A 22,655-nucleotide genomic window follows, 5' to 3' on the forward strand; every position below is an offset into this window, starting at 1 on the left:
TTTTGTTTTGTTGTTTTTTTTTTTCCTTTTGCGCTTTAGTTCCAAACCATCTTGTTCACTGTATAACACATGGTTGAGTTTCCATCTTAGTAAAAATAAAAATTGAGAGTAAAATTTTTTTGGCAAGTGTATAACCTGAAGTCTCCGGCTGCTGCAGGAAACCGTGAGGAAAAGATGCCTTCTGAATGTGTACCAGAGTTAACTCTTCTATTTTTCCTCCTTTTCCTACTTATCCTCACTTTCTGTCTTTGCCGTTGTCCTTAGCTGTTGAAGAGGTGTCAGACGAGCCAAACGTTTTCTCCTGGTTGAGTGTTTTCATCCCGTTTCATCCAAGAGTGTATCTTCTACTTCTTCTCTGCTCTCCCTTCTCTTGGTAAATAAAAAAAAAAGAGATAAATAACTGAAAAAGCCAGCTATTTTTTATTTTTGGACTCCTAAAAACAACACTGCTTCTGGAGAAGAAAACAAACGGGAAAATAACTTTTTATGATGAAATGCTTTTCGTGATCTGTCTTTTTCAGCAGTTGGCTCACACATCATTGACACTCACACACCAGTGGGGACGGCTCTCATGCAAGGTGCAATATTTCACTGAATCGAAAACATGAGAAAATGCTTCTACTAATGCTAATAATTGGAATGCTGCAATATAATGCATATATATGCATGTATTTATGCTTATCAGGATAGCAACATCTGTAATATACATATTACAGAAGACTGATTGAAATGCAGCAATTGGTTGTGTTTTGGTACAATAGGTATTCATGCTTTGTAGATTCAAAATGACAGAATTCAAAATATGAAAGAAAATGTGATTACATATTTGCAATTAATTCACGGTTTTTTGATTCACTAATTTGAAGATATGTATTGATTGACAGCTCTAATTATTTAATACCTGGTGGCCTGAAGGCAGTAATGAATTTACTTAATATATTGTACTTAATGCTTTAATTAATTCATAATTTTAAATCATCTACTTAAGTGTTTGTATCATCACAAATCATATTGTTATTGCAACACATCATCGCAGTTCTACTTATAATGCTATTCATTTTAGTAATGCCGTTCCTGCAGTGATCTGTGCAGCTGCTCAGTTAATGAACCCGAGCTCTGGAGGAACTTGCCACATCGATGTTTTACTGGCCGTACATTTGGGTTAACTAGTTTATTTTTAAGAGGGTGCCAATGCTTCTTGTTTTCTTTTGTGACTGTTTCCTGCTTCTATTCTTGTAAAGTGATGTAGTGATTAAGACTGATATGATGGCGTTGTGGTGTTTTACACCTCTTTTATGGCGGACATTTTTTTGTTGTATCAGTCAGAAGAGCCTGCGTTTCAACCCGATGCCGATATGGAGTTTAATGGAGGTCTCCTGCGTTTGTACCTTCTGTATCAGTCATAAGCTTCCTGGAACATTAAATGGAACTGAGCCATCATTAATTTAATCTGGACTTTCCCTGCTGTGACGGGCCCAAATGACGACCATAAAAAAAGAGTTCAGATCCTGATCGCGTCAACGTGATCTGCACTGTATGCACTGTTGTTATTTTATTTTGGTTACGGTTTCTCAAGAGACAACTCGGCCTTGTTTCTACTCACGCAACCCAACTTGTCACAAGACGGTGCATTAGAGCAGAGCAGGACATGTGCCCCTCAAGATAAGGGCTCTAATTTGTTGAATTTGTCACTGTTGGTATTGAGACATATTTATGTCTCTGTGGATATTAGAGACTGCTTGGCTATATGTGTCTATGTACACTGCACTAATGCGCGCGCACACACACACACACACACACACACACACACACACACACACACACACACACACACACACACACACACACACACACACACACACACACACACACACACACACACACACACACACACACACACAGGAGCTCTGTTCTCTCAGTCTCCCATCAACCTCTTTCTCTCCTTCTCTGTCTTTTTCTCACTCTTAATCACCCACTCAACACTGTAAAACACACACACACACACACACACACACACACACACACACACACACACACACACACACACACACACACACACACACACACACACACACACACACACACACACACACACACACACACACACACACACACACACACACACACACACACACACACACACACACACACACACTCTTCCTGAGTCCTGTGGCCCTTCCAAGCAGCCAATCATTAGAGGCTGTGCTGTGATGTGGCTGCTAAAATTATCCTCCTCTCTCCGTGAGTCGACATCTGCCATGACGCACTGTGAAGAGCCAGGTAGCCATAATGCCCACAGGAGAGAGAGAGAGAGAGAGAGAGAGAGAGAGGGAGGGAGGCAGAGCGAGAGAATGAGAACTCCTCTTCTGTTTTCATGCTCATGTGTCTGATACTGCTTCGCCCCTGAATTTCTTGTTTTTCACTAGAACTCGACACAATGCCAGTGTGGCTGTTTGTAGTCCTTCTCAGCTCGGTCAGTCGAGATGCGGCTTCATCCTCTTGTCCTTTAAATGTCGCACCCTTTATTAGTCATTCACAACAGCTCTTCTCAACCTTTTTCAAACCTGGGACACCTCCTCGTGGCGTGGGTTTTTCCATTTCACCTGCCCATCGACTTGCAGTGCAAATCTGTTCTTTCAAAGAATTCATTTATATTGAGCCACTGTGCCTTCTTAAAGTGCCCTCTTCAGACAGAACAAACGAATATATTCTCATGGAGAACTAAAGAATAATGTGCATTTATACAACGTTCGACATGCTGATACATGTTTGTTTTTTTTTATCCATATTTATGAATTTGAAGTTGAAATTTATAAAAAAGAAATATTGTGTAAATTGTATCAAGGCCTTTTTCTGAAATGAAGAAAAACATTCCTTTTTTCCCCCAGGAAATAAATCGCTACATTAGTCAGAGTTTGTTTTAGAGTCACTCTATAGATACTGAGTGGATGATGCCATCAAGGCACAAAGACTGTTACAGTAACAGAGTGGATTACAAGGGGAAAACCAACAATGCAGCCAAATGTACCGCTATGACAAACATATGAATCATTTATTATTATTCAGTATTTACTGGTTTGGATGTTAGCACCCGTTGGACGATGCTGGTTTGAGTCGGACTTTGAGGGGTTTCCCTATGTGGACTTTGCAGTTTTGCGAGGTACTCTGGTTTTTTCCCATGCAGTTGAGTATAATTGGTATATTACCCATGGGTGTAAATGTATATGTGCATGTTATGGACAGATGGATCATTATTAACAGATTTTTGGTAGTTACACATTTATCGTTTAAAAAAAAAATAAAATTAGCATTCAGTTTTATTGCTGTATGCTTTAAATACATACTTTTTGATTTAGACCAATGGATGCATGTCAAAATGAAACTATATGATATGTATATCCAGTATCACCAGGCAGATAAAATGAAACGGTTTAAATTGTATTTTTCCTGAGAATAAACAAGCCTGCCCTGTGTACGTGTTCTCCATCATCGAAATGATAGTCTTTATTTCCTCCTGAATCTAATTAATCGAAACCAGATCAGAGATATAATCATGCAGCATTGGCTGTGTCCACACACTTCCTTTTGAATGATCTTCACCTGGTTTGCTCAGCTAGATTTATTTGATAGCTGCTCAAATTGGATCCGTATTTTTTTTGAAACATTGACTCACGCAGCTCTCATGGGCCATTTTGCACTTCACAGGGTGCTGATCACTATCACACCACTATAGTACTCAGAAGAAAACCAAAAATAAAAAACTGAGGGTCCTGCCCAGTGTTTTGCAGTCTAACAATAACTAACAGCAGGATGAGAAGTGAGGGGCATAGCATCCTCTTTCTCTTTCTCAGCCCTTTCATCCTTTTCGAAGTCATACATGAACAGAACTGATTGCGTTTCAAGATAACCAGCTCATCAAACGACAGTGTGTTTTGTCAGCTGGCCTTTAAAAGCACTTAACGCACTTTGTCACTGTGCTTCAAGGAAACTGGCTCAGCAACACCATAATAACAAAGTCTCTTGTGTGGGTGACAGCTGGATGTGCATGTGTGTCTCAGCACAGTGTGAACTTATTTGTGTATGACCGTGTATACCTCCTGTGTATGTGTGTGGTTTGTTTCTTTTTTCCTGCGTGGGTGTGTTTAGTCATGTACGCACTGTGCATCTGAGTGTATTTGTGTCTGTGTTTATGTGTATTTGAGTAATGTGCATCCCCATTTACCTGTGTGTGCGTGCGTGCGTGTGTGTGTTTCCTGATTTGAAATGTCAGCTCTCAAAAGTCATCCTCTGTGGTTTCTGTTCTGTTCAGCTCAGGAGGAAGCAGACAGTCCTAATCTATCACTGCTCCGCAGATGGTCAGAGATACAAGTCAGTCCACAAAATAAGACAGACAGGTAGAGCGCCTCATGCAGCATACAAACAAGCTGAATCAGAGACTGGCGGAAGCTCAGTTTATATATATAAAAAAAAAGGTGAGGATTGTAACTGAAAGACTGCAAGGTTGAATCTCGGATGGTTTTTGTACTTATTTTCCTTTCTGAGTCCAAAACATGCAAAAATACGCTATATCTTATAGTGATCACTAGTGGTTACATCATTGTATATGTCGCAAGATGATTTGTGGAAATGGTATCGGTGATGAACAATGGTGTGTATTAAATAAATAACGTTGAATATTCACATTTTCTTTGACGTTTAAGCACATTCACTTTGATATTTTAGCACAGGGTTGAAACTTGAGTTACTTAAAGCTTACACTCTCATATGAGGTGGCTCCTTGTTACAGACGTTCTGAATATATAGAGTTTGTGTTGGTTAATAATAATAATAATAATAATAATAATAATAATAATAATTCACGCTGACATTAGATTAAAGCCACCCTGGACAGAGTGCACCTCCATCACAGGTCTCAAGGCTTCTACAGACTGAGGCAGTCAAACCTCCACAACCAATTTAGAGTCACCTCATAACCTAACATATATATGTAACTGTAGTATCTCAGAGGACCTTGAGCTAATGCTCCCAGGCACAGAAGGAGCATGCAAATTGCACACGACTAACTTTAGCTGCTGTATAATGTATATCCAGGAGTAGTAATAGTAGTAAGAGTACACATACATTCAGTAATAGTGGAACCACCACGAGCTGTTAAATGTGCAGTCCTTTTTGTAACAAGCCGAAGTCTTAATAATGTGAGTAGTGTCCACAGAATTAGTCATGAAATGGACTTCAGTTATAGAGCTGCAATTGTTAGCTGTTAATAGTTTTGACAGAAGTGACAAAATAGTGTTAAAAGGTAATAATAGTTTTTATACCACCTCCATTATCAGTCGTATTCATGTTCCTTCAGCATTGTCAGTATTGTCAAGGCCTCCCAATAAACACTGTACTCTTACAATGTACTGTAACGGAGGTTATACTAGTGATGTAGTGTTGGTAGTAGTCGCAGCATTTCTCACTGTATGAAAGTTGGGGATAAGCTCAAGAAATTGCTTTTAAAGAGCACTTCTGGAGTGCTTTCCCATGTATGGCTGCATTTTTGACAGTGATTATGAATGTCTGTCAGACTTTCAACACACACACACACACACACACACACACACACACACACACACACACACACACACACACACACACACACACACACACACACACACACACACACACACACACACACACACACACACACACACACACACACACACACACACACACACACACACACACACACACACACACACACACACACACACACACACACACACACACACACACACACACACACACACTTCCTGCTCATGTCATCCGCTCAGATCTAGATTGGACTTAATGAGTCTTGCGCACGCTTACAGTCTATAACTCAACACATCATAGTGACCTACTGACTGGCCTCAGCAAAGTGTGTGTGTGTGTGTGTGTGCCTGGGTGAGTGGTGCTTTTTTTAAAAAGGCAGTGTTTTCCTTTCCTCCTGCCTTCATGCGTTTGCTTGTTGTTGCTTCATATTCGGTGATGCTTTGGATGCGTGTGTTTGTGTGCGTTTCGCCCATCACATTAATGTTGAGGCCGTTTCATTGCAGCCTCATCCGAGCAGCCGTGATTTCATGCATTCACGTTTCTCCACGAGCACATCGATCACACTGCTCCGTACGTTCGGAAAGCTTGTGACGCTCAAATTCATAATGTGGGACTGTGCTGTGACAGCCTGTCACATGTGAGGGAATGACACAGCACAGACTTTGCAAACACAAAGTGAATAATCAGATTTTCACTTGTAGAGAAAAGTCATCACTCGCATTGTCGCGGTACCAGATTGAACGATACAAACTCCTCCGATGCACAGAAGTGGCATGGAGAATGAGGGACAGATGTTTGAGGTGTCTCTGGTGTGCAGATAATTGGTGGAGGAGCAAGTTCAGGTATTTGTTTATGTTTGCCTTTCGAGAAAGAAATATGTAATTTCATTGCAGCAAAAGATTAAAGAAATATGTTTCTTTCAATTTTCCTTCCTTTTGTCTCAGCTCTTTTCCAGCCTTTGTTTAATGAAATCCCTTACTGCATGTGACCTTTTGTCATGTTGATTAATCTTAATCCCTGATTTTTTAAAGATGTTTTTCTTATGTGTGTGTAGATGGAGTCTCCTTTAGTGTCTTTGTTGTTCTGCTATCTTATCTCTCTTCATACCAAAATGAATGAACCTTCCCTTGTACCAACTTTTCTGTGAGTTTTGAATGTCCTTCTTCTAATAAAGCTCTAGCTTGGCCCTGGTCTGCACTTGGATCCACATTCCTTTTGAATAGGTTGCGCCATAAGGGGGATTTTCTGTGGGTCAGTTGGAGAAGTACTGCACCATAGTTGGGGTTGATCATCCTCCTAATATTTGTATTTGCAAATCACAATATATCCGATTTGGAAATCTGAGTGGAAATGGCTAAATTCAATCGCATGTCCTTGGAACAAAATGATTGCGGTTGATCAATATGGAAAACGCTCCCAGCGGGAAATACATCATATGATAAATGGATACAGAAATATGCCTTTTTTTTCTTTTTTCTTTTTTGGGAATGAATTTCCGTGACTGCTCTGGGTTTGTTACATAACTGCCCCTTTCCATTAAAAACCAGCCAGAGATGCCATTAGTTCTGTCACTTTCATGCATAACTCTTTATTAGCTGTTGAGTTACAATACTGCCAAGTACATGTCTTTGTTTTCATCTTCGCATGAGACTCAGCCGACATTAACTGACTCCGAGGAAGATAAACAAGTTACTCAAATCTAATCAGCCCTTGAAGGTCTCTGTTTTCTTTATTCTCCTCTGGATTTGCTCCCTGGCTCGGTGAATACTGAGGGAAATGTGCCTCATTTGTATTTCATATATTATGTAAAGTCTGTTTTACCATTTCAGATGGAGCGACTGGGTGTCTGCCCTCTTACCTGTCTGTCTATCTGGCCTACTTGCTCATCTCGTCTTTTAATACAATGCTCCTTTTCCATCTATGTATGTGCCTGTCATCTGTCACTGAGGCTGGGTGACTCCCAACTGTCTGTCACAAGACGGAGGAAAAGAGTAAAAGAGGATGGTGATGAACTGAAGGGAGAGATGCAGAGGGAGAAACATGGCAGGACATAAAACTGCAGGAGCTTGTAATAGTGTTTCCTAGACATTAATTAGCTGCAGTCGTTCCTATACAAACACAAAGTAATAAAAGTGATATACTGAGGTCCTGTCCTCCCCCGCTCCTCCTTTTTCCTCCTTTTTTCCCCAACGCTCCCTACTTTTTCCTCCCTCTCCCGTCTTCTCCTCTACCCATTTCTTACCTCCTTTCCTCACTTATCTCTCACGGGTTTTCTACAATTTCTTCCATTGCATCACGTTTTCTCTTCACTCTTTTAAACTCTGCTTGCTCTCTTCCTCACATCTCCTCTCATCCCCTATCTGTCTCCTCATCTCTTTTTCCTCTTTATCTCCCCTGCGTTCCCAATTTTATCTCTTTCCTTCCTTCCCTCACCTTTTCCTCGTTTCGCTTTCTTGGTGCGCTCTCCACGCAGGTGAGGGGAAAATGCAAGGTTGTTTCGGTGGAAGTGGAGATAAAGAGGAAGGTTAAGGAGGAGTGGATCACCCTCAGTCTCTATCGGTCTGCTTGTATTACTGAAGGGGTGAGGCGAGATTCATCGAGGCCTTGGCTCTCGGTCCAACACACACACATACACACACCACTGCATTATTTATCTGCGCTGGCTGGCAGACAGTAGAGGCAGCCAAGCAGCAGAAGCAAGGATACAGCTTTTTACATATGGCCTTTTCATATACTGCTTTTTGACACGCACACACGCACACACGCGCGCACACACACACCTACACACACCCACACACCACACAGTAGCCTCATCCTTTTCTGTCCTTGTCTTTCATCTCTCTTTCCACTTAAATTATTATCACTGCCTTTTCTCCCTTTTGCTCCCTCTCACCCTCCCGTTGCTCTCATGTGTGGCTATTTGTCTTCCACTACTCCTCATCCTCCCTTCTCCCCTTCCCACTTAAACACAAGTCCCCTCTTCTCTCCCTATTCATAGTTATTCCATGCCTCTATCTTTCTTCTGCCTTTGTTGCTGCTTACTAATTTGTCTCATATTTTTCGGCTGGGTACCAAGTACCTGTCAATCAATCTCGGCTTCACTTCATCCACTGCATTTTCTTTTGTGCGACTTTGTAAACAATTCACTGAAGGACGTAGTAAATGTGGTAAACATTATGCGTGCTAAACGCCAGCATGCAACGATTATCAGTCATTTAGCACAAAGCACTACCATGCCTACTTGCAGCCTCACAGAGCCGCTGGCATGAAGGTGGAGTCGTCTTTTGTTCATTTGTTGTTTGATGAGATTCAGATAAGATATTTAGTGTTTAAACCCGGTGGCTCTGCTCATGTTGGACTGTATTGTAAAGCTGCTGAACTGCTTGTTGCACCTCACTGGCAGTAATGGGCTTTAACTTGGTTTTGCACTCCCAGATTTCATCTGCACGTCCAAAGAAAGAGAAGCCTTCAGATCACCAGTCAAACTTCTCCATAAAATAGATACCCAGAAGTTTCACGGAATCGTTTACTGAATTGATGTCTGTTGTTTATGTTACTATTTGGTATTTATAGTCCTCTCTCATACCCTGTTTAAATAACATAATGTATGACATTTGCATATAATACTGCAATTGAAAATGAAAAGCATTGACAATAACAGAACACATTACGTTTCAGCAAATAAATCATTTTGAACGTTTGATTTATTTGAGATAATATCTGGAAAAGTGCAATATCAATTGAAATAGATTATTACGAAGGTTCTGCAAAAACGTTTCTGTTCTATTGTTTCATCCTATAGAAATATACCATTGTTGTTGATTTTGCCCTTTCTAACAGATTTTCATCTCATGTGAATAGCACACATTTGCATTGACTTTTGCAAAAAAAAAAAAAAAAAAAAAAGAAAGATGTCTTGAGAAAGCCTTCGAAATTCCTCAATCATAAAAAGTCTGCGCCTTTATAAAAGGGTTAAAGGAACGTACCAAGAAAGGACTGATGGACCATTACTTTTTCAAATTCAACATTTGATTATTGTTTGTGTCTTTGGATCTCTTGCATCTGAAATTATTTAAATTTGGTTATTATTTTGGTTTGTTTTTCCTCAAAGTTTCTTTCGACTCACAAGTGATCTATTTTTAAATTAACATCATGAGATTATTCATGTTCCTTTTAATCAACAGAAAATGTCATGAACATTTCTAACTAGTTTTACTCACTTTTCGTCCAGACTGCAGCCACAACCTGAAGCACATTAGCCACCTAGTCCAATATTGTCTCTGTGCGTGACGGTCGTCTTTGTGCCATGAGCTCAGAGCAAACATGAAAACAGGTTATGTATACTTCAACATTTCATGTGTAGACCCACAGTATAAACTGACTAAATAGTTTGGCTGAGACGCTGTGCGAAATAAATATTTAAGTAAATCCTCCGATTTCATCCAGTATTTGGGCAATTTCCATCATACTTTTGAAAGTTGATCTTCTTTGTTGTCCCTTCTTGGCTCACTGTGGTGGGTCATGCAACCTGCATTGACATCTGGCACAAGTTTGATGTCACTGTGCTCAGGGTTGCATGGCAGCTCTGTCGTTACTGGCGCGCGCGCGCGCGTGCGTGTGCGTGTGCGTGTGCGTGTGTGTGTGTCTGATTGAATATGAGTATGAATGGATCACTGAACTAACAGTGTAGTTGGAGACTCCTGAAGCTGTGAAAACCTACGATATAAGTGATTTTCCTTTGCCATTTACATTTAACTGGGCCATGGGCTGTTTTTAAGATAAAAATACATTTTGAAAAGATGCCCTGTGTTTAGGCCCAGCAGGGGGTCACTTAAAGCCTGCCTGTCTGCAAGGCACACACACACACACACACACACACACAGTGGAAGCACCCCGATCTACTTTTGTGATATGGAAAATGATGGGAAACCTCAAAAATGAAACTCGCTGCGCTTGCTGCTTTCATCTTGTGCTCTCGTTCCATTTGTCCCTTGGCTGTTTTTAGCTTTGAGTCACGTTCTTTTCTCCATAAATCATTTTTTGACACTTTTTCTTTGTGAAGTTTCTTTGGTCAAAACAAAAATGAAAAAAGAATATCCACAAAAAGAGAGGCGAATGAGTCAGAAGGCAGCTGGAGAGAGGAAAGATGGAGAGACAGAGCAGGAAGAAAGAGAGAGAGAGAGAGAGAAGGAGGGAGGGCAGGAGCTAATAAAGCAGGGATAAGGCGGCTTAGAAAGTAATGATAAAATGTCGAGTGAAGTCATACGGTTGATATGGCACCAGTCTCTGTGTTGTTAGTTTGATTCTTGTGGGTTTGTGTGTTTATTTGTTGCTGTGTGTGTTCTTGACTGATGTCCTTGACTATATTACTGATAATATCATTGCTTGGGGTCCCTTTCAGAGCAGACAGAGACTTTACGTGTGTTCCTATTAGCTGTGAGAGTAGTTCTGTCTGCTTGAATACACCCTCTCCCCGAGGTCCTTGAAACTGCATCAGACTGGAACACACCTTGTTTGCCTATGAAGCTTCCTACATAATGATCCTACGTAGACAATATACATACTCGGTAGATGTTACCTGCTTTATTCATCTGACTTAATAAATCCAAATTTCTGAAATGATTTTGATGTTGATTTCAGCTTTTTCGGATGCGTACGTACATCACGTCGCTTAAACATTTTCTTTTTTCTCTCATCTGCATGCATTACACTTGATTTAGTCAGTCCAATGCGAGGTGTTTGGAAAAATTTTAATAAAAATATGTGGCTCCAGAGCCACTCTGTAGTTGCTCCCCAAACCTTCTACAAAATTTGGTATTAAAATTCTTTTGATCATATTTTTAATTTGTTGTGCAGCAGAAGATATTTCAAAAATGACTTGAGGTGACAATATGTGATATGTACAGCTGAATATGGCCCTGTTTACATGATAACATTGTCGAGTGAAGACGGAATATTTCTGGTGCGTTTTGAGATCCGTTTACACATAACAGGTGCTCCGAGCCACTGAAAGCCTTCAGAAAATGGTTCCTCGGGGAAGAAAAAAAACACCTCCAGAAAGATGTCTCTGTATTTGCTTCCAGTGGTGCTGGTTTACCTGTTTATTTTATATGTTGAGAGAATTTGACAACAGGCAAGTTGTTATAGTATGTACAGCATGTATATATAGATATATAGATAGATATCAATATGAATGAATACAGTCTTTATGTTTGATCCCTCTGCTATAAACTGTCTCTCCTCAGCTGTACTTTCTCTTCACATACTTACATTTGTACCACACATTACATTATGCTTTAATCACTACCCTCTTACAGCTGCACATTTAATCGCAGTAATCAATTAGCAATGTGCAGTATGTCTTTTAGTGATAATAGTCCTAATCATAAGGGGTCATTTTTGGGGTTTTTGTTATTGTTTCTTTTTAGAGAAACTGCAGCCGAAAAGCCTTGCCACAGTGTCAAACATCATGAAACACTTTAGAAAGACAACAAAGCTTTCGGCCGATCACTTGCATATGCCAAAATGAGGGCTGTGGCCAACACTACAAGATGAGGGATTAATGATTTGCTGGACTAATGCATCTCAGCTCCGTCACACACTATATAATTCTGCCAGCTTGTTACACTGGCGTTTACTGTCAAACTGTAGTAAAATGGAAAAAAACCAAAAAAGACAGCTAAATTTTCAGGTCACAGCAGATTAAAGTTGAAATAAAAATGAGTTATAGATGAGTGGAGATGAGTTTCATGGTTTATTTTTGTGATAAAAGCTTTATTGTGACCAACGCGAGGGAACAGGATGTGACGATCATTGAGGATCACATAACACTGGGAGACTGAGGGCTCAATGAGGGGGGTTGGCAGAATGGTAGATGAGACATTATAAAGCAGTCTGTATCAATCTATCCATCCATCCATCCATCTATCTATTCATCTGCCCATACAATTTCTTATGGCCTTTTTATTCAAGTACCAATGTTTACAATCCTGACAATATATACTGTGTCAACGGAAGTGCCAAGATTAGAATAACTCCTGAATGTTAAAAACTGCTCTTTCACTTTGACGACATTGATCATATTCAAACAATATGACACTGATATATGTTTTATGCCTGCGAGAGAAAAACTATCAAATTGGCTGTAAAATAAAACTCTGGTATCAGTTTGAAATGAACATTGACAGGAAGATTAATTGAACTTTGTAATTACCCAAACAGCTTCAAAATGTCCCTGTGTTTATATTTAATAAGTGTTGTTACTTTAAGGCTTCATCTATCTGTCAGCCATTGTGATAACATTTCTTATGGTTATTCAGTCTACTGTATACGGGGAGAAAACAAGTTTGCACATATATTGGTTTTGGCATCTAATAAATGGGAAACAGAGTTGGAAAATATCAACATGTCAGGTACCCACAAGAAAAATGTTATTCATATTTTGCGCACGCACACACGGAATCTAATCAAACTTTTAAATAGATTTTTTTTTTGTAAAAGGCATCAGGCAGGAACAAAGGAATGATCCTCTCAGCATCCAAAGATGACAGTTAACTAAAAATCCTCTTTTCTTTCCTCTTCTTTCCGCGTTGCCTCACGCAGGTGTTTCGCACTGACTTCATCACAGCCATGAAGCTGCCCGACTCGGCGCAGCTCGGACTGGATGACTTCTACGTGCTGTCGGACCCCTGGAGACAGGAGTGGGAGAAGGGAGTGCAGGTCCCGGCCAACCTGGAGGCCATACCGGAGCCCGTGGTCAGGTAGGACATGAATAACATGCAAGAAACACATGGTTGAGCAGAGAACGTGGAGGGTTCCACGTGTATGGGGGAAAAAAAATAAAAAATCAGTAAAACATTGGGGACATTTGACACCATGTGTGCTGAGCCAAGCTAAACTTAAGATTAGTGAAGAGCAACAAAAGCGCAGTTTTGTGAGGGGGTAAAAAAAAAAAAATTTGATTAGTTTGTAGTAACAGGTGTGTGAAGTCTCTACATAATTACCAGGCATGTAATTACACTAATTAGAGATATAGTTGTAATGAAGAACATGCTTGCTAGCCTCTGCGCACAGAAGTCTGCGAAGACGTCAACTGTGACCCCGCACATGCATGAAGGGAAGCCGGTTCTGGATGCACGTGCGTACTCACAACAAGCAGGCTGGCAGGCAGATGTGTGCAGGCGTGCACTTCGACCCACTTGCGTTCATACTGTCGACTCGCTGCAGCTCGGTCCTTCTCTCTCTTGTTCGTGCCACTGTGGACTTACCAGCTCTCGAGTACTACTGCAGCTGCTTCACATACCCATGTGGGGTTTTTTTTGTTTTTTTTGGGGCGTTCGAGGAACTAATGAAAATGCTCAGACTGCCTGGTAATGCCTGTTGCACAGACATGTCACACCGGGAGGCCACACGCACACCGGCATTCAGTCTTTTTTAGGAGACAGATAAATATATAAATTATCCTGTCATGGGCCGTCCAATCAAATAAATTGTATGCTTTTTTTTTTTATAAACCAGCCTTTAAAAGACGCATGCAGAGAAAGCTTACTCTCACAGGCACAAGACAATTTTGTGATCGGGGCTGGATGATTTAAACACTCTTTGAACCTTGGAAGTTGGGTGTGAAAAGCCCCTTAATGTCGTGGTGAATCTATTGAAACTCCTGCATTTCTTTTATTTTTTGTGTCAACCCCTTGACTGGAGCCTAAAGTCACGACTGTTTCATGGCATTAAGGGGGTTTGTTAGTCTGTCTGCCAAACAATCCCAAAGCTAAACTGGAAATGAACTTACAGTATGTGTTGATTCAAGCTCTGCTGCAGGTCAAGAGATAATTGAAGTATCCTGCATTTCTCTAAGTGTCTTTTTGGCAACAGCCTGAAACTCAAACTGCTACTGCATGCAAACCCCCAGTTATGAGTCTATGTGTGAATGCTCAATTGCAAGCAAGCTCCCTAAAATGTAGTACTTTACATTCTTAACGTCATCATTATGCCAGTGAATTTAGAAATGAAGATGTTTTTTTTAAGATAAACCAATTCTTTGGACAAACAATATGTTTTGTTTGTAACAACCCAAGCAGAACCTGAAAAATAATCTCGGATTAAAATGTGTGAAGAGTACATTGACACTTTTGCTTGAGGTGGAAATAAGCACCAAATGAGGGTAGAAGACAAAGTGTGAAGTTGTTTTTGTTTGGATGCTTTCCTTTACAAGCTCGCCACATCAAGTCATTGCATCTTCTACCTGGAGACTCAAACAAACTATTGTTCACAACGTCAGCCAGGTTTACTATCCGAGCAAAACGTCACGTGACAAGTATGAACAGCGCGGTGGTGACAGATTGAACTGTGCCTGCAGGCGAGTATATTGGAAAAACAAACAAACTCCTTAAAAAATGGTAGTTAAGTATAGATGGATGAATTGGGTTCTTATCTATTATCTTGTATGTGATAGAAGGACTGACATGATTTACAGTGATGTTTAAATGGGGTGATGATGGATTTGCAGCGAGGCGGGAGAAAGGGGTGAGTGTGACTGAGTTGATGGTCTCTGTCAGAGTCTCTGACAGCGGTTTGTTCATCCTTCTTCACTCATGTGTCAGCTACACACCCTTCTTTTTGGCTTCACTTGCTTTCTCCTCCTGCCTTTGCGCTGTTGTTTTGAGCTGTGATATTAACCAATTTCTTATTTATTGATTGATTGATTGATTGATTGATTGATTGATTGATTTGTTCCCCCAAAGTAGATCTCTGGGATCAGGTAAAGTCAGAAATATTTATTTATTATTTATATAGAAAGCAAATTACATCCTGAAAGTGTTCTGTTTTATGACATTGACAACATTGGTGTGAGTGTGTGGACGAATCTGAATGTGTACCAACTAAATTGTATGCTCACCATGTTGAGCAAAAAAAAAAAATGCTCCCGTACTCCGATGAGCAAATATGATTAAACATGGTGGGGAAAAATGCCAACAACTGTGGCCGAACCGACATTCAATGGCTCTGTGATACATTTTCTTCTGATAACTTCATTAAAACATAACGATAAAGACCTAATAAGACCAGTTATATGCTGTGCTTTGTAAATGGGCTTTATTGAACAGCGCCCCATAAAAGCCCCCAAACCTTCCAGAATAAATAAAAGCGCATTATGCATTTAACAACAGGGTTTGCAATGGAACAGGAAGGCAAAATGTGGTTTAATGCACAAAGTACCATGCTGCCATTGCTCTGTAGACATTTAAACATGACGCTCCACGAGTTGGTGTGACACTATTACCAGGCAACGAAAGTAGTTGTGAACATAAACCGAGATACTACTGTGCATTGAATGCGCATTTTGGTCGATACCAAATGTGAACCCTTGTCTGCACTACCGGGTATGAAAACACCAGGCTGTAGAAAGTCGATCTGCAATACAGCAATGTGGTTTCAAATGAACTTGTCCATATCCATTACAAATGCATGTATATTTGCAAATTGCTAATCAATTTTTTGGCCCCACCCCCCCAAAAAGAAAAAAACATTTAAAAAATAATCATACATACAACACTCGTACTATATAAACAACATATACAATTTTGTTCAAATTTGCCATATTTTCCATTGCTTTGCTTTCTTTAAACTAAATGTTTTTTGATGTATTTCTGGGAATTTCGAGATAAAACCAATCATCACATCTGCTTGATAAATCTACAGGTGATCAATGAGCACTTCAAAGGCTTCAGCTATTACAATAGTGCCAAATGCTGTAATTTTCACCTCCAGAAATTCTCTTTCAACTGAAATGAGTGGGTTTTTTTACACCTTATTTTTCTTTATAGGACAGCTGAAGAAAGGAAAAATGGGTTAGAGGAGAAGATTAATAGCACTTTCATGTCTGTCCATTAAATTTAAGGCCATAGCCAGAAGCCTGTTAACTTAGCTCAGTACAAAGAGTGGAAGCCAGGGGAAACTTCTCGCCTGGCTTTGTCAAATGGTAACAAAATCTGCCTACCAGCACTTCTGAAACTCATTAATCAAATGTTTTATCTTTCTATTTCCTCATTCCAACTTAAAGTCACATTAACGAGATTTTAGCCCCAAAATAAGAATCAGCTGAGAACGAGAAGTCTTTATTCAGATTATTTTCTCATCCTTTTCTTTCTTTTCTTTCCTTTGTCTTAAATATCTTCATCTCTACATCTCCCCCCCTGCCTCCCCACTCCTGCTCGAGCCGGAGGCGCAGACACATTTTTCTTTTTCTATTTTCTTTCTTTCTTTTTTTTTTATGAATAATGACATCATCTTCGAAAAATTGTAGGAGAGGAAAAGAGCTGCGGGCCCCGTCTGGCTTTGACAAACCTCTTCTTCTACATTTCTCCCTCTCGTTGCTTTGACCACATTTGGTTGCTGTGGTGAGATTTTCGGTAAAACGGTTGTGGCGGGTGGTGAAGAGGTCATTATGCTTCCTTGTGGATTTTTCATGTGCCTCTGCTTACCAAAATATTGCAGAAGAGGGACACAATGAACGATTTCGAGCCTTCCTGCCCATTTTTATTTTCCTGTATAGTTATACGGCTTTCTCCACCCTCTGATCCTCATCATCCCCGTTTATAATCTGCTTTTCCCCACTGACGATCACTCACTCACCTCTCCATCTCTCATCTGTCTGTCTCTCTCTCTCTCTCCATGGTTTTGTTGGGGCGAGTGGAAGTAATTAGCCGTTGCGTAACACTGGCTATGTTCAGACAGTGAATGGGGCTTTGGCAGTGACTCGACAGACTTGGTCTCCAGTGACATCGCCGAACCAAGGAAGGAAATAATTACACATGCACATACAAAGACTTGTGCCTTTTCCCCCAAAATTGAATACATTGAATATTGGTGGTGAATATGAAGCTTTTTCATTGTAGTTTGGTCAAACATATCATTGTTACTGTATGAAACTGTGATCATTTGAAGCATCGTAGTGACTTCCTAATCCAGTAGTTTATGTACTAGAAGACAAAAGGATTGTTTTTGTGTTTTTTTTTTTTTAAAGAAACAAGGCTGAGCTTCTTGATTTCCAAGATATTGAATCTCCGAATGTTCCCAGTGGTAGGTGAACACTTTGACTCTGAGTCATGTGAAAATAATCCACGACATCATTTATCATATATCCTCATGATTGCAATGGCTTTAATTAGCCCGGGAACTTTGCGAGTTAAATCGCGAGGTGCAAAGCCCGTGTGCAGTTGACGTCACTCCATAATGAGATGCATGTTTGATCCCCAGTGGAAGAATATCTGTGTGTCGGGTTTCTGGCAGCTGTGATCATATGCAAAGCTTTGGTCAGACAGACACGAACGCAATGTAAAACTGTCGGTACATCTATCTCCAAATGTTTCCCAGAGGAAACGAGTGGTTTGAACTCAGACGCAGATGTGGGTGTTATTGTATGAAGTAACAAGGTGTTTGATGAGAAATAACACTATGTTAAATATCTGGACTCGACGGGGCTCAGATGGCTTTGGACACGAATCCAATTCATCCTCAGGTGTGCTCATACACAGTCGACATGAAACGTTTTCCTCTACATGGAAGCAAAGTTTAAAACACTTTATCTGTTGATGGTTTACAACCCAGGAATTCAGCCACTTGTGGGTATGGTTAGCTTTTGGTTCTGCATGCATGCTTGCGTAGAAAACGTAGCGGCTCTGTTAAGCGCAACTGAAAGACAGGTGCAGACTGAAACGACTATTAGCCTGCACGTGTTATGACAGTCTGACAGCTGCCAAATACCAAACACATTTTTACATTACGGAGATGTCAGTTCAAACTTAGATTGGCTGAAAAAACATTTCATCATTTTGTCACATTTTTTTTTTCTCCTTTTTATCCTGCATTTACTTTCTGGGCTTGGAAAAGGTTTGGAGTTGGCGTGTAGGTGTGGATAAAACCTCTAATTGCCATGGCCCTTCCCCAGTAACAGTGATTGAGTTGGAATGGGGCTTTTTTTATTGGGGAGGGGGGTGTCTTTGCATTCAGGTACAGATACAACTGCCAGCCAACACATTTTGAATAAATCCAATACACTGGTACATCACGCTGCATGTATTAAACCTTGCTGTTTCTCTCTCTGTGTGTGTGTGTGTGTGTGTGTGTGTGTGTGTGTGTGTGTGTGTGTGTGTGTGTGTGTGTGTGTGTGTGTGTGTGTGTGTGTGTGTGTGTGTGTGTGTGTGTGTGTGTGTGTGTGTGTGTGTGTGTGTGTGTGTGTGTGTGTGTATATATGTATGTGTATATATATATATAAAATACACACACACACACAAATGCATATTTCTCAAGCACATAGTGTTGGTTGGTGTGTTTCAAACCACCTCCAAATGCAACCTCTCACTGAGGAAGTCGGACAGTGCAGCAGCAGTGCAGCGGCAGGTCAGGAGGCTAATCGGCGACTAATAACTCCGTGACTGTTAGCTATCACCTAAACACACACACGCGTGCGCACACACACACACACACACACACACACACACACACACACACACACACACACACACACACACACACACACACACACACACACACACACACACACACACACACACACACACACACACACACACACACACACACACACACACACACACACACACACACACACCAACAGTGGATTGAAGAAAGCCTGAGGGCAGTTAGATGGATGGAGAGATGGAGGGAAGGACAAATTGCTGAATAGTGGTGAGATAGAGGACAGACTAAATGTCATGTATTGCAAAGCTTCAGCTATATTTAAAGCCCAGAAAGTATTCTGTGACATTTGCAGTAAGAGCTCAGTTTTTTTTTTCTCCACTTTGGCTCTTGTCACATTGTGAGTTTAATAATGTTAATATTATGCCTGAAATAGGTTTTTGGAACTCTTTCCATTTTTCACTGATGTAATAAGGAACTGCGAGCGACAGTTTATCTCATTGCTTTGCTAATTTAGTTTTGGCTCGTGATGCTAAAGACTCATCATTGTTTGGATGGAGTGCATTACATCTTCATGTAATATGAGCCATACAAAGCTTTGAAATACATCACAGCATGTTTCTTTTTGTAAAAATATCTGATATACTGCCTCTTCTGAGGGGAAGTGACTCCGTTCTCCAACTCCTCCGGTGTGGAATGAAGAGAGTGAAGAGTCCCGGGAATAAATGTCACATTTATTTTTCCTCTTCAGTATAAATGATGTTGTGAAATGACCACCTAAAGGTCATGACAGAAACACTGATGCAAGTACATTAATGACAGGCATGATTAAAACGGAAAAACAGAGAGGGAAAGAGAGAGCAGTGGTTGGATGACTGCAAAGACCCTCAGGGATTTGTGCTGCTGGGCCCAGCTGCTGCCCACAATACAACACGACTTGCTCACTTTCACAAGGACACACAACCCTGTGCATTTATTGTACATGTGTCATCGGAGAGCCGGCTTGTGTGCAGCGCACGGTTCACAATAACATCTGGAAATCAAGATATCCTCTGCTCTTTCCAAAGCAGCTCTTTATCAGATAACACGATGACTAAAAGCAGCATCATCAGCCTCATCATGTACAGGGTCAGTGGGTCCACATAAACTAATTGCCTCCACACACACTCGCTGGAAGTCTGTTTTTGCTGCGATACCCTTGGTACATGTGTGACGACAGCTAGGTGGCTGAATAAACAGCGAACAGGCTGACTTGTACACACGTGTACGATGTTTTGAGCCTCGGGGATAGCTGCCTACACAGATGACCTGCAGATGCAGTGGATGTGTAATAAAACAGAAGGTTTGGCTGAATGGGAGAAGTTTCATTGCATGAATCAACCGTTCACCGACTGCCTGAAGGAGACATACTTTGTACAGCAGCAACAACTGCAGCTTGCACCACATTTATTGTTGTAGTTCACAGACATCTGTTGGACGCCTTACAGTCCAACACAATGCCGTATCAAGTAAACACATTTTGATTGTCCACAGTTTAAGGAAACTCGCTGAAACCTGAAATCTTTGGTCAGCATAATGAAAAAGCCAAAACACAAAAAGCTTATAACAGGAATTCAAACCCTCAAAACACAAATACAAAAGCCACAACATGAAGGCATCAATGGCTGACAGTTAGCAGTGGGTTGTTTTATTGGATCGGGTTGCTAAGGGATTTTTTTTTGCTGGCCAACTAATGGAATGTTTTTTATGAAAATGTTTGACAAAGTTTGTAAAATAAGTGAACCGGATAACTTTCTCATGTGAAGCCATGCACTTCTCACAAGTAAATGTGATTAACTGTGCTGTAGTCAAGCCTTCAGATCAAAACATTTTAAACCCCACATTGAAGTTTACGTTCATGTAGTGGACTTTTGTATTGTAGCGGTCAGTCATACAAAATATGATTCTAAAGTACAATAAGTGTCACGCAAGCTGTACCCTTCATAGTCAATCTCTGCCGAGCTATGTTTAGTTTTGAAAATCTACATTTCAGTACAAAGAACGCTCATGTAAAAACATTGCATTGTATTAAATGGCAATTAAGGTATGAAGAAAGACTTTAACGAATTCATGGTAGTGAGTTAAAAAAGGCCAAGATCCTCATTTAATGTGAACATAATAGCTTCTTTTGCACAGATTCAGCAAGAGTCCCCTAATGAATTCCCGCCTCTCTGCTGGCTTTTAGTGATTCACACAGAAGTATGATAAAACCTCCCTGAGTGTGTGATTTTTAACAGCCATTGGCCTTATACAACCAAGACATTCACACAGGCAATGTTTAAACTCAGAAGGTGGAACAGCGGCACAAATCACCATGCCATTGACACAGGCAACAGGGTGCGATGAAGGCGCAAAGGCCCTGAAAGTGAATCTGTGTGTGTGAACAGGGCTATTGAATACTCAGAAGATCGCTCTGTAAATCACTTCCAGATTTAATGACTGTAAGCACAAACTGAATGACATGAAAAGCAGCTGAAGTGGATGAACTGTTGAGTGTATTGAAAAAAACTGGGATAGATTAATAAACAGGTGAATTGATGGCTTATTTGTGTCACATATAATACATGTACCCCTGGAAGGTTTGATTAAGATAAAATGATGCAATTGCTCTGTGAATGTGTTTTGATTCTACGCCTCTATGTTTACCAAACAACCTTCTGGACAAATTCTGAGGTGGTTTGATTGAGGAACAGATGAGTGACTTGTGCTTTTTTTAGAGATCATATCAACACTCGTGAGGTGATTCAAATATCACCACAATAATCCCGAGTACATTTAATTCAAAGTTCTTGTGGAGCTTCGTGTGTCATAAAAACACGATATGGTCAAGTACATATTAGTGGAAAAACTAAGTGTGAATAAAAAGCCTCACAGACCCATTAGCGTGGTCCAGGCTGAAGAACTGCACCACAAGTATGAGCGCGACCTCACTGACCTCTCAAAGGACCGTCATGACGACAACTACAACCAAACTCACCCATAGTAGCTCATCAGCACATTGCTCTGAAAGGTCAGTTGGTGTATTTCTGACCGCACTCAGTCGGTTGCTTTTGGCTGGAAGTGTGAGCGAATATGAGAACTGTATTTTCTAAAGTATAGGCTGAAGAGCCAAATTGGGCCCTCGCTGTCTGCCTGTATCTGGTAAGTCGCCATGACAAAACTAATAACATGTTATAGTGAGAAACAGCTTTTGATCCCTTTCCTTGGAGAGGGGGGTTTTAATAAACTTCCCACTGCGGCTGGAGGGGAACTGTAATGGCAAATAAAGCAGCATAATAATGATACTTGCTCTTTTCTGTATGAGTTCATAGAGTCACTGGGTACATCTTTCACCACAGTTAATGGAGACAACTTACTGACTGGACCCTGGCAGGGTGATTGAATCATCGACTGGCTGCCTGACTGACCAGGCAGCTGGCTAACAGCTTTATTGACTGACTGATTGACTAGCTGTTTTTTTTTCTGCTTGCAACTTGGATGATCGGTTTCACCCCTGTGTCTCCCCCCCCCCCCCCCTTGGCCTATCGTGACGCTCTGTGGAGGTAGGATCATAGTGTAGTCCTTTGCCATGACTTAAGCAGACACTTCTTGCCTCCGTACCT

At 40.7% G+C, this 22,655-nt stretch overlaps 1 protein-coding gene across 1 annotated transcript in view; it reads left to right on the forward strand.

Moving 5' to 3' along the window:
- The window catches only part of jade2 (jade family PHD finger 2), a gene marked incomplete at its 5' end in the record, with an annotated part of 149,059 nt that overhangs the window by 19,192 nt on the left and 107,212 nt on the right, over positions 1–22,655 (forward strand). The window contains one exon of the mRNA XM_080508224.1: positions 13,180–13,337. Coding sequence (XP_080364350.1) covers positions 13,180–13,337 — 158 coding nt within the window. The remainder of the gene's footprint in view (positions 1–13,179; positions 13,338–22,655) is intronic.

This window comes from Blennius ocellaris, assembly GCF_963422515.1.
Source record: "Blennius ocellaris genome assembly, chromosome: 14".
In the NCBI taxonomy this organism is placed as follows: Eukaryota; Metazoa; Chordata; class Actinopteri; order Blenniiformes; family Blenniidae; genus Blennius; species Blennius ocellaris.